Source organism: Pavona decussata, unplaced genomic scaffold (genome assembly GCF_977016875.1).
Source record: "Pavona decussata unplaced genomic scaffold, jaPavDecu1.1 SCAFFOLD_58, whole genome shotgun sequence".
NCBI lineage: Eukaryota > Metazoa > Cnidaria > Anthozoa > Scleractinia > Agariciidae > Pavona > Pavona decussata.
Window position 1 is genome coordinate 2,029,204 of NW_028145480.1, and position 18,561 is coordinate 2,047,764.

Genomic DNA, 18,561 nt, shown 5'->3' on the forward strand with positions numbered 1-18,561 from the left:
TGTCACGTACATGAAAACATCGATTTGCCTCGTGTTTTTTTTTTTAGGTCTGGTCAGCTAACATGTAATAGAAACGTCTATATCAATGTGTAAAAGTTCAGCAGAGAGAAGAAAGGCTTTGAAATAGCCAAAGTAAACTCCAGATGTTTTTGCTGGTTTCGGGACACCAACATGGCGTCCCATACTAACTCTGTAATTTTCCTGCCGTGGTACATTTTCTCGATTAACTCGATTAGGAGATATCGTACAGCCCTGTGGCTTTCACACATTGTTTATGCATCACTGTTCGACAACATATCAATTTCTTGACTTTATCTATTGAATGGTTGAGGATTTAATTTTTTTACTTGCGTGGTGAAAACCACCAATAGCGTTAATCGGCTTTCAAACAACGGGGCCCAGAAACGGAATTTGTGTCTCAACTGGTCACGTCATAATTTTATAAACGATCAAATATTTTAGTCCAACATTATTTTGGAAGAGCATGTTTCCCTGGGAAGACCTTAGATAATAAGGACTAGAACCAGATTTCAGAGCCCAGCGGTTTTCGCGAAAACATGGGTTTGGTGGGGGTGCCCATTCTCGCGGGCTCACAAACCTGGTGCCAGTCCTTGTTATTTAAGGATTTTCGTTTACACTGTTTAGCCGTCCGCTAAACTCGTAACCAGATCTCCCACGGCACATTCTCAAAACTGCAGAGTGAGATCTGGGTACGAGATTTGCCGTCCGCCTCTCATGTCGTTAATCTAGTTCAAAGAATTACATGCAACATTTTGCGTTGCCAAAAAATGTTTGATCATTTAGCCACTTCTTCAAAAAAGGCGAGCCGGAAAAAAATCAACCAATCAGAAACGGAATAATTATTGATGTGACATCTCACCTTGTGGCTTGTCACGTCATAATTTCAGCGGTGATGCGCAAAAAGCGTTATGTGGGCTCACTTCGTCCGGCTGTTTGCCCGTTTTTAGCCACCGAACATTTTGCGTGAAAAACACAATGTTGGGCGAAAATGTTAGACCGTTTAGCCGGAGCTTAACGCTTTCATTTTACAGCACATGTAACTGTACATGGTTATATTTTTTATTCTGAGAACAAAATCCAAGTGTGATTACTTTAAGTGAAAAATAATTGAACAGTAAATATCCACCTCTATTCACCGACACCCAGGTGAAATATTGTAAACCAGTGAATGGCCAGCCCCAGTTAGTCACTCTACTACAAACGGAGGGGAAACTCACGAGCAAATAAAGGCGGCAAATGAATAGCAAAGACTAACCGGTGTGTGAGACAACCTCGTTCCCGAGGAGAGACCCTGGGAACGAGGTTGAGTGTGAGTAACCAATCAGAGCAATGAAAAACACCATGCACTGGTTTGATATACAACTGTTTCGACAAAGGTTGTCCAAAAAAGCGTAATTTAAGCGTACGCGACAATGCCGAAACGTAGACTGTGAAATATCTAATAAATTTCAATAAAAGCTCAGAATCCATATTGCCCAGATTTGTACACTTTTTCGGACCAAAAGTTCAAGGACTTTCCTGGACCTTACTTCAAAGTTCAATGACCTCTTTTTTATAAGTCCTGTAAACCTTTGACTCTGGGTTTTGGGGTCAAACACTCTTTAAACAAGAAGTCCCTGTAAACAAAAAGCTTCCCCTGGCCATTCTCACCTTCAGTTGTAAATCAGCCATGGGACCAGAAATAACTGACGAACAGCATGCTTCTTTCCTGTGGTCATTGCTAATTGAATTCATTTAACTTTTGGACTATTCTCCTCTTTAAAGAATAAAAACCCTTATCTGGATATTGTGGTTTTTGTGAGATTTGGAAGCATGATAAAGTATCAAAACCATACCTTGACTGAAAGATGCCTAATTTAAATTCCACTCCTGAAAGGTGTGGATAGACCCTTATCACTTGGCAGCCAGGTTGAGTCTCAGGGGAATAAAAAGTTTTAGTTTTGAATGGCAAGCCTCGGCCACACGCGAATTCAGTGTGAGGCTTGCCATGCAAAAACAAAGCTTTTTATTCCCCTGAGACTCAACATGGCTGCCGAGTGATAAGGGTCTATTGAAGACTGGGCTGGGAACTTCTTGTTAGTTATTGAAAAGGTGGTCAAAGGTAGTCAGAGCGTTATAGCTACCATTTCAGTTGTACCATAACTAAACCGTTTTTACATGTGTGGAGGTGTTTACATGTGATAACTTGCACTGGTGCGAGTTTCATATTGGTATGATATTGGGATTTCATATTGTGTTTACATTACATGAAGGATTGAGATTTCATTCCGGATTTTCATGAAGGGACACTTCATGCCGGCTGACATGTGATTGTGATTCCATCTTGGATTGGACATCGAAAACCACACATGCGCTACCCGTTCCCGACTCCCGGGAGAGTGATTTCATGAAGGAACCAACAGTCGTACTGCTTTTACATGATATCAGAACGAGTGTTTGTGCGAAAATGAAAATCTCACTCCGGTACAGTGACCGGGGTGAACTCGCACTGGTATGACTCGCTTCAGTATGAGATTTTGTGCTGGTGTCATGTAAATGAATACACAGTCACAAGAGGGAACTGGATTGAACTCGTACCGGAATGAAAGTCGCGTTGGTATCATGTAAACACCCCTAAAGTAGCTGAATGACCAATATTCTCGGTTTTCACTGTCACGCCATTGAACAAAAAAATCGAAACCATTCCATGAATGAAGTCAAGAAATTGACATGTTATAGATAATAAGTAAATAAGAAACCTGTCCAAGTGTCAGGTCTGTGCGGCATTCCGTACTCAAGTTATTTCACAAAATATTCCACATAAATTTATAGAGCTTGGAGACGCCATGTTTGTGACCCTCTGAGGGGCACAAACATGGCGGCCGGAAATAGGAAAAAACATCTGGAGTTCACTTTTGCCAGAAAAGAGGTTTGTTTGCCCTTGTGAATTTTCGAATGTTTAGATTAATATTTCTCCTCAAACTTAAATTGTTTAGAATACTGAAAATCACCCGAAGAGTCATTTTTATGATACGGAACAGCTCTGTCACGGCCGTCCTCCTGAAGTCACGCACGATGGAAACTCGGAAATTGAAACTGTTCTATTTTCAAAAGGAAGCATGACATTGAGCTAAGAAATTGTGAACAGACATATTTTTAGGTAATCTTTCCTTGAATGAAGGTAAAAATTTTGTAGGCCTCCCAGTTTTGAATTCTAGAATTTGGTGACGTCACGTGAAAACCAAGAATTATTAGGATATACACATGATCATTCCATTACATAAAGTGCGCAATTATTTACGTTAATAAATCCTTCTTAATCATTATTGAACGTTATTATGATACCACAGTTAGACTCCTTTAATACAACATTTCTCGAATGCACAACAAATATTACTTTTTGAGGTGCAAAACACTTGCAAAAGGGCCATTATCACAACAGGAAATACAATCTTAGCAGGCAGCAGGAAAAAAACTCGCTATTATTAAAATCTAGTGTAGCTCAATACCATTGGCTTCATAATGGACACCAGCAGAGATATCAAAACAGTTTCTTGTACACACTTAGCATGTAAGTCCTTTCTGAATTGCACGTCAGTAATTCTTGCCTACTTGACTTCATCATCCACGTCTTCAACCTTTGTATCATCATCAGTTTCTGTAAGTATAAAAAACGACAGAATAAGAAAACCACTACTGCGACCGTGGTTTGGATAAATTAAGTGTTCCTAATTACCATAAAATTTTGCCAACTTTCCCCTTGAATTTCTCCAAGAATTATTGATCATTTGAGAAGCCCACTCGAAAGTGTGTTTCATCAGATATCCACACACCTCGAAGTCGTTTAAACTTACTACTCAGTGTTTGGATATCTGATGAAACACACCTTCTTGTATTTGATAAATTACTTCTCAAACTCATTAATAATTCATCAAGCCAAAACAAAGCAAATCACTACCGTGAAGGAGATTTAGAAATGTGATCTTAATTATCATAAAATTTTGTGAACTTTTGCTTCAAATTTCTCCAAGAATTATCAATAGTTTGAGAAGCTATATCAAACACTCGAAAGAGTGTTTCCTCCTATTTCCAAACACCTCGAAGTTGGTTAAAAAAAACTCGGCTGCACCTCGTTTTTCCAACCTACTTCTCGGTGTTTGGAAATCGGAGGAAACACTCTTCGTCATGTTTGATATATTACATCAACAGAGGTGATAAAATCTTGTGACATTGAGCACACAGTTTTGTCTTTTTTTTTTTTTTTTTGGCCACTCTTTTGGCCAATCTTTCTTGCATCAGTTAAAAAAAATTACCTAGTAGCAGGAAGACTTTTGTAAGCTTGTTAGAGCTTTTCTAAGGAGATCTCCCAAGTTACATTACTATAAACTTATACAATAATCATGTAATGTAGCAATATTTGTTTTTTGTTTTTAATATACTTTGACTCTGAAATGTCCTTTAATTTGGCTGGCAAGCTGTTCCATATTTTTGCTACTCTATACTTAATTGAGATTTTACCAAAATTTGTTCTTTTGTAGTTTATGTATAATTTTGTTGAATAGCTGGTATTATACATAATAATATTATGAATAGTGTCATTCCTTGAAAAGTAATATGTCAAAGCTAAAGGCACATTGTGCAGTTCCAGAAAAAATCCATACCCATCCCATGGAAGGTCATCAGAAATTCCTAGGGGGAGGGGGGTCTTGAAAGTCAAACTTTTAGAAGCAAGGTATGAAGCTAAACAAGAATTTTGTAGGGGGACAGGGGGTGCAAAACAAGCCTACCATGGGGGGGGGGGGGGGGAGAGTATAGAGATTTTCTGGAACAGCACAGTTCCATGATAGTGAGAATACATAAATAAGACTATCTGATAAGAATTTAACTCATATATATTCAGTATTCCTGACGATAGAAATAGTTTGGCCTTGATTTAACTTCAATACACTACGTTTAAAGGTTGTGCTTTCAGCTTCCAGTTTTGCATATCGTTAGAATAAGGATCGAGCAATATTTTGGGTGAATGAAGTTCATGGTCAGTTTATTTGTAGAAAGAACAACATGAGGCTGGCCAAAGGAGTTGCAAAGAGCAAATGTGCCAAATTTTTGTGTGATGAAAAACAGGATTTTGTAACTTAGAGGTTCATTGCACATTACTAATCCAAGTCTTTAAAGTGGTACTATTGAAACCTTGGTCATTTACTCAAGTTGTTTAAATGTAGCATTCTGACAAATTTCATTCTAGCAGTAAACAGAAGTAAGCTTAGACAAAACTGATTTGTTGATTAGAGATGTAAGATCTTTAAGCTTGGTTTAGTGACTGCTCTTTATCAATTTTTCACATTGCTAGTGCCCTTATCAATTTTAAATATCCATATTATTTTAGGATGGCAAAGGCTTGCATATCCAGAAGAAGAATGGTATCTTGCATTCAGTTATAATATCCAGCCCACACTATGCCATTCCATATAACCTGGGCTTCCCATACAAAACGACATCTGTAACTAGTGCACTATACTGTTAGATGTTGCCTGAGAAACAAAGGTTCAGAAGGGTGAACTTGTGTTGCGCTACACCTGCAAACATTCAGTTGCAAATAAATTTACACGGCTGAATGCATTCTAGAATTCTGGACATCACAGTACCCAGGCTTGCAGTTTATGAATACTTTTTGGTCCTTAACCACGGTCAAACATACAAAACAAGAAGCTGTTTTCAGCTTATACTCGAGCCATATTTGACTGCATGGTGCGTAAGCCTACAATCTTTTAGCAGTGACAACCTCCAGCATTGCCAATTCCCCCAAATAGATAGATGCAGAGATATAGTGAGGCAATAAATAACCACCAGATAGACAATAGAATTTCTTGCAGTCAATGAAATACAGGGGAAAATGACATTTGTCATACGAATGCTTTTTATAATCCCTGGGCTTTAATCCTAACGTTTTCTCCTTTTGTTTAGAGAAAAAAAAACCATTTGTATGGTCCTGATGCGTATGTGACGCCGGGTCAATGACGGATCGTAATTTCCGGTATGATCTAGGGTAACATTACGCATTCCGCATACGCAGGAGCCAAATAATGGGCTCCTGGCGTACATTATCCTTGTACGTTTTTCAATGTTTCGCTGTTTATATTTTTAAATGAAATTAAGGGGAAAGCATTTGTTATTCACCTTTCATTTGAGGACAGAAGCCATTTCTACATGTTTGTTTTTTTATAGTAAGCGTGAGACATCTTGGCCCGCGGGGTCATAGACTGATTTTAATAGTTGCCAAATTTTCGGTTAAACAAAACTAACCTTGAGGAACTAAAAAAAGGTAACTAAATAAAAAACGATAAAAACCTTTCAAATTTTTAAAGTGCTAGTTATGAAAAGATGACAAAGGGAATGGTTGAAAAACTTGGAAAGTTTAAAGATGCACAAACGACACTATAAAAATAGACATATAAACAGATTAAGTTTCTTCATATCTGCTCATCGCATAAAGTTTAAGAGTCTTCGCCTTGGAAATAGAAAATGCCTCTCTAGGTAAGCGAATGCCGTTTCTGTTAAAGTTGATAAATTCTAGAGGAATAAGTCTTATTTTTAGTCATTTGTGTCTTGCATCTGCCATCCTGTACGTATGTGACACGTCATGTGGTGAACTTCAGACTCGGCGGCTCACGGCGGGGATGCACAATCTGCGAGCCAGCGAGGCATGCGAGGCACGCGAGGCAGACGTGTGAGGCACTCAGGTTAGCCTAAAAACCACTCCGGTTAGCCTAAAGAGCACTCAGGTGAGCTTAAATAGCTCCCCAGTTAGCTTAACGGTTAGCAGTTTAAGCTAGTTAATCTTGCAGTTGTTGTTCATGCCTCGCATGTTTTGTTCCGTGCCTCGCACGTCTGCCTTGCATGCCTCGCTGGCTACAAAGAACGCGATCGAGAATTTAAAGAATTTAATAACGCGACGAAAACTTAGCTCGTACCAGCCGAGTACAAAAAACGAGACCAAGAACAATAACTCGTGGACCGAAGTCTTATCTCTCGGCCCATCGCGACCCCAGAAAGAAAAAAGAATTTGATAATGCTACCGAAACCTTAACTCAGTCCGCCTTACAGCCCAAGTAATAAGAAAAGTCCCTTAAGACTTGTGTGTGCATTACTTGCGCATGAAAGATGCGCATAAACAATTACTGCAAACGTTCTTAATACTGGTATGGACATGTTTATGTTGCCCCCTTCCTTAATTTCATTGGCTATTCGGAAATCATTCTTTTTGAGTTGATGTAAATTTACAATCCGTTGTCTCGCATAAAGCGAGTGTTTGCCCATCTTTCCGACCAACACAAATATTGTTTTTGGCAATCTACACTGTGCACAAAAAGTGTCAGAAGGAACACGTTCATGAAGAAAATTAGCTGAACACGTTCTCTCTTGTATTTCATTTTAAAATGGAACGCTTGGGGAACGCTTAGGGAAGACAAAGCAGAACACTTTAACAACAGGTTCGAAACAGCATTCCCTGTTAGGTTACTTCTGTCCAGTACTGTAATTATTTCGTAAACTTACAGACTCTAAAAATCTTAATCAGCTTTGATATTTCAAAGTTAAAACCTCATCTTTACCAGAATTTTTCTAATTTTTTTTAAATTTGATCACAGTTAAATTCAGTCCCAGGACCTTTATGCTAGTTGGTACTCAGTCCCAGGCCCTTTTTCAACCCCCCTTCAGTCAGTGTACTCCAGACTCACCTGATGTCCAAAGTGTCAAATTGTCCCTCAAGAGCTGCATTATCAATGTGCTGTCCTTGTAGCATTCTTCTTTCAAGCTGTCTAGTTCAGCAATGGCATTGTCAAAGGCATCTTTTGCTAGCTTACAGGCTGCCTCCGGGTCATTGCAGAGCTCATAATGAAATACCGAATAATTTAAGAACAAACCCAGAAGAATTGGACTTGTAGAGGGGAGACCTTGTCCAGTTTCTTTTGCCTTCTCGTAAGCCTTTTTGGAATCATCACACACTTTCTTCTTTTCTTCACCTTCTTTAATTTCAGCCAGATAACGGTAGTAGTCCCCTTTCCTGTTCAAAAGACAGCAACATGCTATTAATAATAATAATAACAACTAGAAATACGTCGCTCGCAAAACCTCACGAAGCTTGGGCTGGGTGGAAAGCCCTTTTTACTCGTATTGTAGCATCAAATGAGGAGATTATAAGGTTTCTGAACATAGCAACTATTTTCATGAGCATGGTGTTTTCGTACATGTAGTTACACAGGTTAGTTTGCGGTTGAAAATCTATTTCTGACATGAGGAAATGTGCAACGGGCATGCAAAGCTGTCGTGTTCGATGAATTTATTTCCCAAGGAAAATTATTTTACCACGGCCACAAAATGTGTAATTTCTTCAATCCAATCTTTCACAAAAAAAGATTTCTGGAAGAAAGGGAAAAGATTCTGCAGAGATATTTCCATCCAGTGAATGTTGATGAACATTTGATCCGGCAATGAAAGCAAAAACTTTCCCGATGTATGCAAATTTTGCTCCAACAAATTGTGCCTGACGCTTGTCTGGCTTCCAACCTGTTGCTGCCTAGCAATGTTTCCTTTGTCTGACGTCATTCATACTTTGTTTGTCACTGTTGCTAGGCAACACTGCAGACATCTTCAACGATATATATTTTATATTTTTCGCTCGAATTCGCACGGCTTGGCTTGGCTCGGCTCGGCCCGACAAATTTATTAACCTCGCTATGCTCAGGCGAGGAATAATAATAATAATAATAATAATAATAATAATAATAATATAATAATATACTTAATAATTATTATCCTCTCCCCTAGAGAGGCTTTTCAGGGATAATGGAATAAACTGAACAGAAACAAATATTTCAAATAGAACATAACATGTTCAAGAATCCCAAATGGCAGGAGGCAGACCAGCTGGCCATTTACAAGCGTGGCTGAGGAATTGAACACAGGGCCACCGAGAAACAAATCCAGATAGTTACCAAAGCAGGACTTGAACTCAGGACCTCCGGATTACAAGTCCAATGACCTAGCCACTCGGTCTCCTAATAAATATGCTCTTAATGTGACCCTATTTGGGAAAAACCGGGTTTAAGAAAAATTGCATTGAAATGCATATTTTCAACGAATGTTGAAAGCAGAGTGCAAAGAAAGTCGTCTCCGATAGCCCGGGGCTAGTTGATTTTGCGATCGGGCTAGCGGATTGTGACCGTCCCTTGCCCGAAGGGCAAGCTGTAAAGCTGACTTTCTTTGCACTCTGTGAAAGTGTTGGCAATGAATAGCAACACGTTGATAATGATTCTCAATGTATTTTCAACATTTATTAATGAATTCTTGAAATGTGGGCGATGCTCTAAAATGTTCACAAATGTTTTAATTTGTAATTTTTTTCAATGCGTTCATTTGACAACTTTTTACACCCAGGGGCAGTTAGTGGGATAAAAGGGATTTTCATGGGCGAAAGTTTACTATAAATACAGGAGAGCCCCTGGGCAATTACTCTTACCGAACCAGTTCCACAAGCATTTGAATTCTCCGATTTTGATCGGCCAGAAAAATATTTTTCTGGCTGATCAGCGAAGAGGATCAGCCGGGCGACTCTGATGCCTTCTTACACGGAGTTGTTTTCCTCCACGCTACAGTTGCGGGAAAAAAATTCAGCAAAGTCGAGGAAATCGCGAACAATATTTCGTGATCTTAGCAAAGTCTAACAAGACTTCAATGAAAAGAAAATTCATACAAGCGAGATATTGAAGAATTTTTGAAGAAACGAAAGGAAACATCATCGAAATTTTGTGCCGCAAGTGTCTGCCATACACTACGCTGTAACAATAATATAATGTATTTGTTTTCACTTTACTGAACAACTTTCTTTTACTCTAGAGCAGAAAGATTTTTGGGGGCTAAAAGTAGATAAAACTTCGCAAAGGCTCAAAACATTTTATTTCAGCATGATTTAATTCCACAAATGATCGTTACTTTCGAATCGGCCATCTTTGTTGACTCAAATACTGCAAAACACGTATAATTATTAATGCCAAGCAGCTTGCACTCAAATCAAGATGTGCATAAACATTGACAGGAAACTTGGGCTCCAAATGTGCTACATGTAGATGTCAATAAAACTTAAGGATCATACAAACAAAAAGCGCTGAAACGCTGTTTCTTTCCACCATGTGCAATCACATAACACGATATTTACAAGCAATCGTGACGCCAACAGTCGACCGTTCATTGTCGTTTTACAGCCTGCAGTGGCAAATTTATCTGGTGGATTTTCTATTCCCAATCTGGGTAAAGTTTTTATCCTATTGAAGTTTGCCAAACGTTGGCAAGTTGTGGAATCCTCCTGCATGAACCAGGAAAAAACAACCGTGAAATTGGCAATTGGTACTGTTTCTTCGTTCGCGCGGTCGTGCGGATATTCGGATGTGTCTGTTCACTTTGCCTTGTGTCCTCGGGACATCCTGTGGTTATTGTGTCTACGGCTTCTAGAGAAGCGTAGACACTATGTCATCGGGTTGAGTGAAAGAGTGAAAGAGTGTAAGAGTGTAAATGCCACAGGAATCCCAAATGGAATATTGTCGAAAGCCGACGCTAATCCTCGACTGACCGAGATCAAAGCGATTGTATTTCAGTGTATTTGCGGATCAGGACAACGGCGACAATACGGTAAATGATGTTTTCCGATGTTGATTTGCTTTTTACAAATAGTTTAAGTGATGATTTGAACCAGAATTCTGTAACTTCTGTAATTTTCATCGCAAACGTGCCCGAATTTACTGCGAGTGATCGCTTTGAACAAACACGGAGTGTCTTCAAATTTTACATGCGTGTTTGCACGCACGCAAAAAAGCTGAAAGTTTTTTGCCTTTAATAGCAAATGCATCATTTATTTCAATAAAATGTTTTTTTTGGAAAGCTTTTTGTTGATTGTTGTGTCTTTGTCAATTCATATATGCGTAATCAAGGACAATTTGCATAAGCGGGTTGAAATTTGATATGCCAAAGTTCTTCATCAACATGCCATGAATTTTGGCAATATTTTTGCGTTCAAATGCGTTTTTCGGCAAATGATTAATAGGTAACCATATTATTTTACGTCAGAAAACGTTTGTTTAATCATTTCAACTTAATATGCAGTTGATTTTGGAAGCCAACGATATTTATTTATCTACTGCCCATTTTATTCAGTTTAAACCGCTCTAGGAAAAAGTTAATTTATGCGAAAACTATGGAAACACGACAGGAGTCAAAGGGTTAAAGAATGATACTTGCCATTCATAAGTTCAGTATAGATTAATTAATAGTTTCTGTTGCATTTTATGCCTACGTTTCAGATTAGAACTTTGCTTTCAGTACTTTATGTTTGGAACTTTGCTGTATTCCTTTCAGTACAAAGTTGTGGTTCACGTTGTAAGATTATATAATATTGTTTATGTTAGAATAAAGTAACAGTTCTCTTCATACAAAATGTTTGTGGTAAACGATACCAGCTTAATCTCTTCTCACCAGTAGTCTGTGCAACATTTTTACAACCATTTTTTTTTATCTCTATCCTATTTCCACTCCTCCCTCTTCGTTTTCATTTCAGTCTTATTTCCCTTTTCTTCAATTCTTTTATATCACATTTCTATACCAGTGCTGCAGTAGACACATGCAGTCTGAGACTGCCTATTTTTAAGTTAGTCATTCAGTGTCCTTTGTGGTCCCGGCTTTGTGTTCATTCATCCCCCCGTTTGTCTGTCTCGTCCGTGCTTACGTATGGATTCGGCCTTCTCCGCCAGGTCCACCGGGGGCACGGTTTACTGAAAATCCTATCATGGGCTCATACACAACATTTACCGTATTTCTTCACCTATAAGCCGATCTCGGCTATAAGCCGAGACCCTAAAAGTTAGAGACCTTCCAACAGACTCATGTTCTTCAAAAAAAAATAAATAAAACCATCGGCTATAAGCCGAGAGCGAAATTCTTGATTGTAACCGGCCATTTAAGTGAGCGAACCTCACGGAAAACATTGGTAAATGGCTCACTTAACACAAAAGCTAATGAATTAAAATGAACACAAAAGAAAAAAGAGCGAATCAGTGAAGATATGAATATCAATTGATCCGACAAAGTGTTTAAATACTACCACGCGACACACAACAACATTCTCAGTTACGCTAACTTGACAAAAATTTCACAGTATCAATCGAGTATCGCTTTCGTCATTGTTATTTTTATCATCATGCCAAAAGCACGCCGCTCTTCGTATTCTGTGGCTTTCAAGATAAAAGTGAGTCCATGGTGTGACGCTGGAGGAGAGACCAGGCGACTATTCTTTCTGGCGATCTTAGGATGTCTGCAAAACAAGCAATGATGGGTCGTTTCACTCCCAAATATCCCGAGCTAGACGAGCAAGTGATGGAGTGGTTTACACAGCAGAGAGACCAAGGTAAATATGTCATTTGTAAAGTGAAACGAGAACAGTTTTACTGAGTTGAGTGAGAGATTGTTTGTGTGGGAACCAAAGAATCTAATTGGTGGTCAGAAATACGTTGTTATGACAATTTCAAAACATGTCACGTAAAGAGCGCTTCAGTCACAGAATTTATGGCCGTTTTGCATTAACATAAGTTTGTTATTTTATTTTTCACAGGTATTGCCGTGAGTGGATTGTTGCTTCGCCTTAAAGCTAAAGAACTGTCAGGTGATCCTTCCTTCAAAGGTTCCCGTGGGTGGTACGAGAAATGGAAACGACGCCACTCCGTCAGCATGCGAACGAAAACAACACTGGCACAGCGATTACCCGCCGACCTGGAAGAAAACATTGTTCGATTTCACCGCTTCGTGATTGCAGCGAGAAGACGTGCAGACTACCCATTATCCCGCATCTACAACATGGATGAGACGCCCAAGCATTTTGAGCTGCCATCAAGCCGAACATTAGAATTCAGTGGGAGCCGAACAGTGTCAGTGAAGTCTTGCGGAGCGGAAAAGCTGAGCTTCACCGTTGTTCTTGCCCTTGCTGCCGATGGACACCAAGAGACCTGGTTGTTCCGCATCCTCTTCGTGTTTCCTTCCATAAGAAAGGCTGGATGGATGAGCAGGATGTCAGAGAATGGATCAGACAGAGTTTACCACGTGCTGAGCGCTCCCTTCTGGTTTGGGACTCATTCCGAGCTCATTTAACAGATTCCGTTAAAGGTGACCTGCAGCAGCGAAACATTGATGTCGCAGTTATCCCTGGAGGCCTAACCCCGGTTGTACAGCCCTTGGATAAGTGCCTCAACAAGCCCTTTAAAGATAATGTGTGCCGAAAGTACCTGGCATGGATGATATCAGGGCCATTTGAGTTCACCCCAGCTGGCAAGAAGAAGGCGCCAAGCAGAAATCTTGTCCTCCGTTGGATCAAGGCAGCATGGGCAGAGATCCCCGAGGAGATGGTCAGAAAGTCCTTCAAGACCTGCGGAATTTCGAATGCCTTGGATGGAACTGAGGACGATGCGGTCTTCACCGAGGAGAGCCCAGAAATAGACGACGACATCGAGGACAACGAGTTTGAGACCGATAGCGAGAACGAAATGGATGGCGAGTAAACGTAGGTTGAAAGCCCTTGCACAAATCCATCAAACGGCTCCTTTAGGAGCCACCAATTTCATAAAAGTGCATAACCAATAATATTATTACTGTTGTCGTGTTTTATTACTTCTGTGTCAGGGATAACTTGTTTACAAGCGGGGGGCAAAATTATTCAGCAATTTTATTTGTTTTTGAATCCCAAACCCTCGGCTATAAGCCGAACTCCATTTCTCGTGAAAGGACCTCACAAAATTTTGTGTCAAATACTGAAAAAATTGCTCGGCTTATAGATGAAGAAATACGGTAACCAATAAAATTTACAAATTAAAAGCTGTATTAAAACATTACGCAGACGTTCCTTCATGTTTTAATACCCGCGGCTGTCTTGCTACAGAGAAAGAACTCTTCTTTCTCCGATCTGATCTGACTTCGTGTCGTACAATTCAGGGGTAATCAGGCTCGTAATTTCAAATCGGCCATGCGCAACGCGCTCGGCCGATTTGAAATTACGAGCCTGATTACTCCCTGAATTGTACTCCACTCAGTCCTATTACCATTACTAATAATTATTTTTACATACATGATGATGATACAGTGCCCAGACTTCCCTCTACTAGCAAATGTGTGGTTGCCATGCTTACGCATCCAATGATTGTTGTAGAGAACGAGATGAAACCACGCTTTAAATCTTCATTTGAAAATAACTACTTGTCGAGAATTTAAGACCATTCTATCAAAAAATCGAATTGGTCTTCAAAAATTCAAGACTGACCTACCGAAATTTCAAAATGCCGCGAACAAATTTTTGAGTTGTATTTTGGTGACAGGTCGCAATTTCGAGTGTGTCCAAACAATAGCAGCTTCAAAAATTTGCAGATCTGTTCAAGTTTAGTGTAATTTCGCTGTTTTTTGTAACTTTTCGTACAATTTCGACGAAATTCGTCAATATTTGCTCTCATTACTTTTGCACAGTACTGTAGATCATTGAATGACTAACTTAATAATTAATAACCAGACAAATAGCCATCCAGTCACCAGCTGAAATGAACAAAACCCATAATCGGATGCCTAGACAACCACACAACCGAAAGAACAACCCAAGAAGCCAATTGCATGGTCTCATAATAGTGACTAATTAGTGAATGTTTAGAACAGAGACAAAATTAGAAGGATTTGTATGGAGTCATTGGAACATAAACGTCCTAACATCTCACTCCCAAATTGCAGTAAGATGCTGATTTTTGGCAAGTAGGCATTTTTCATCGCGAACATCCCAATCAATCCCATAATGTCAAAAATTCAAATATTTGTGACATCACACTTTAGTCCTCTATATGTGGTGGATATAAAGAGGGATACAGTGCTTATAAATCATTGATAAGCAAGTACTTACATTTTATGAAAGAAAACTGTGGCTTCCTCATCTTTTGAGTTAGGAATAAGGAACTGGTCAAGGAGTTCAAGAATTTCCTCACAGATCTCATTGAGCTCCTTTTCAACCGTCTTCCTATACTCAATGACATGTTCTTTGTATTTCTCTGTCTTGGCATCTTCCTTACTTTCCAAGGAACTTAATATACGCCATGCTGCTCTTCGAGAGCCAATCACATTCTTGTAGGCCACTGATAAAAGGTTACGCTCCTCCTGTGAAAGTTCAGAGTCTACCAACTCGGCCACTTTCTTCATGAAGACTTTCATATCTGAAGTGGTTGTGAATAAAAGAAATGTTCACTTGGTATCTCTTTTTCTAGAAAAGTAATAAGCTATTTCATGTTTACCTTATTATAGGAAATTAACACCTCACAAAATTAACATGAATTTTTAAAATTTGCATTAATTTAAGTTGCGCTTTATTTTTGCTAACGTTAATTTCCACGTCATTAATTAAGTGGCACATTAATTTCTATGACCTTAATTTATATTTATTTTCGCCCCAAATTCTTGATACACTCCCAAAAGGAAAAAGCCTTGTTTTATCAGGATGTACTTGTAGATTCATCAGTATCATGAACACTGTGAAGAACGTTCATAGTGGCCAGATTTCTTCGCTTTAAACCCCTACATTTAGGCACAATTCCACCAATACTGTTTCCATCTTGGACATTTTGGATCTCTACACTTAGGGTAAAAATAAATTTGTTCCTGTTGTCTCAACAAATTCTGGTTTTTTTTCTTTCTGTAAATCGCGTTAATTTCCCTCATTTTGAAATTTTAGCACCTCTTTCACATTATTAATAACGCTTTAGAAATACACAGGCAAGTATTATTCATTCCTTGAGAATGGCGTCATGACGTCACTGAAACGACGGAATATTATATTGTTAGTTTTTACTTGTCTGTGTCTTTCACATTAATTACCTTTATTGGGAAGTAACTTTTGCTTCAAATATTCACATTAATTTCCAATACCTTAATTTACACAAGCATTAATTTCCTATAATAGTACAGTACACTGGGTTTCTTATTTGATAGCCAGTCTCTTGACTGAGCTCCAGCCTTCTTATCTAACAACCGAACTTGCTCTTACATCAAAACGAATTATTATTTTAATGCCTCACAATTTTCAGCTGTTTATCTAGCAAAGACAATCGTGTTTCAACGTGGAAAACAATTCTATACAATGCTTTGCATTTTACAGCCTTTTAGAAAGATTATTATTGTTGCTTGTTATTCTAAAAGGCACTGTTACCTCCAATTTTTTTTTTGGTAGCTCATCTGCTTATTATCTACTTTTCCCATAGTCATAAAATGATACTTCTGCATTAAGAGGCACCGTCCTTGATTAGGAATCTTTTGTGTCCACACAAAGCCTTATGATTTCACTATATGCAATATCAATACTGTGACACTTAATTGCGTCGACGAAGGAGATGCTCCTTAATCAAGTCGTTGTGCATGTTCCTAAGCGTGAGAAATCAAGAAAAGTGATTGTATGTCGGTCGGTTCCATCTTGAAACGTCACAATAGCATCTTGACATCCCAATACTGTCCATCATGCCCAGCACGCATGTTTCGTACTGTTGCAGTTTGTTGCAGTCCATTTTCTGGAAATTCCAGAATTAATACCTTGTAGTTTGATCATTTCTATCCAAACAATATTGTTATCATCAAAGTCTGATTTGATAAGGGTTGCATTTAACATACAAATAAAGAAGTAACTAGAACTACAGTACCCCCGCCGCACCCTTTGTAGGATGCCCTGTAAACACCTGGGACTGGTTGCATAAAACGTTTTTAAGATAACACCGATGTTAATGATTGTTCTCAAACAATAACCTATTGTTTTGCAACTATACTTACAGGTTTCCGTAATCTTAGCATGATTTATGCAACCCAGCTAAGTGCCTAAGGCGACACACTGTAATCTTTGATTACTTCTAGTTAAAATGTACATAACAGTAGTATTTATCTTACAAGACCAAGATCAAATAACCATTTTTAGAGTTAAGGGTATCTGTGAGTTAGCATGCAACTAATTCTCATGTGAAAGATCAATGAGATGTGCACATCTGAAAGATCAGTGAGCTGGACACTTTGAATCATTGCTATAATTGTTTCTTATAAATCCACATCTAAATACTCATAGTCAAACTACTTATTATAACAAATCATTATCCACCACTCAACCAATTCCGAATATAAACCCCTTCGAAAACTACTGTTCACCCCCCACTTCCACCAGGATTTTCAAATCCGATGTACAGATTTCGTGCTGAAAATTTACTGTCAAATGTCCCATATATGTGGAGGAGAGAAAACGAACTGATAAATAAAATGTCCAAATAGCAAGCTTGGTGCTAATTAAGTTTTGCATCGAAGAGTGAGATCATTTTAATTAACATCATTTTTGTTGTTTTAAGACCCTAGGGAAATTTCATACATACAAATAATACTTTCTTTGTACTATGCAAAATGTTATGATGTTTTGCTCTTTGTAAACCATCAGAAACAATATTGCCTTGAACTTTGACTGAAATCAACAACGTTTGCCCATATGTACGGTAACTAAAAATTTATCAGTTAAAACATAGATTTCCTCAATGCATTAAAAACAAAATTCACATCAGGGAATTCAAATACATCTAGAAAGGTACATTGTAAACTCAAACAAATCTCTTTCTGAACAGTGTTTCGATGTTTTACAAAGTCATGGTTCATTGAGAGTTCATGTATACTTTCATTAAACTTAGTAAACTGAAATAAAACTAATGAAAGATTAATAAAAACAGCGAGGTCGGTGAACGACTTTTATGTAGTAGTAATGACTGGTCACTGCGAACAGTGTTACAAAATATACCTTCGCGTAATAATCGCGGACAGAAAATTTGAATATTTATCAGCCAGTTACCGACGACAGGCTCAGCAGGTTTGGCAATCTTTTTAATTTCTTTTCTCTATTTACTCGTTCGAATGGGCATCACAACATCCATTTCAGGAAACAGAAATGGGTATTGAGTAATAAGCATTCACAGAGAGCTTAACGCGTAATCCAGAAAACATTGCACAAACCTATGTTCCTTTGTCAAGTGGAGTGAATTCTATTTTTGAACTGAATCGTGAGATCCTAATGAATTTTGTCGCGACTTTCGGCGAACAACACCAATGCTTGTTCTCATCAGATAACGATTGCATACAAATAAATCTCAGCTGGAAGATTCAGAGAAAGAATGACGCAAAATCCCATTCAAAACGCCCGTACTGATATGGTTATATCAAAATTCTTGAAATGTTTGTGCAAAGTACTGTTTGTCGACTGTAACCGACTTGGCGCGGATTCTAACTCGGGGATTCTAACTACCCACTGATGGCATCGAAAACGCTTCTCTTACCTTCATAGCGCTCAGCTTGTTCGGCTAACTTAGCTAAGCATACATTGTTATCCTTGTCTGCCATTTTACAGCCTTGAAAAAGCCAAGATTTTAACGTCACAAAACACCGGTATGCTCTGATCTGATGGTTGATCTGTTCTGAGAAACGAAGGGC

At 38.6% G+C, this 18,561-nt stretch overlaps 1 protein-coding gene across 2 annotated transcripts; it reads right to left on the reverse strand.

Annotated features, from left to right (window-relative positions):
* Positions 1–1,066: 1,066 nt before the first annotated feature.
* Positions 1,067–18,561, reverse strand: LOC146479598 (uncharacterized). 2 transcript variants are annotated; one of them, XR_014864855.1, is made up of 5 exons: positions 18,408–18,561; positions 14,972–15,278; positions 7,737–8,062; positions 3,235–3,658; positions 1,067–2,643 (listed from the first exon to the last, which is right to left on the reverse strand). XR_014864855.1 is itself a non-coding variant. In XM_085110452.1 (4 exons), exons 1-4 carry the CDS (start codon positions 18,469–18,471, stop codon positions 3,609–3,611), a joined length of 747 nt encoding a protein of 248 aa, XP_084966578.1. In that variant the 5' UTR covers positions 18,472–18,561; the 3' UTR covers positions 1,067–3,608. The 2 variants fall into 2 exon arrangements, 1 of the variants encoding a protein (XP_084966578.1); XM_085110452.1 differs by having other exon boundaries at positions 1,067–3,658.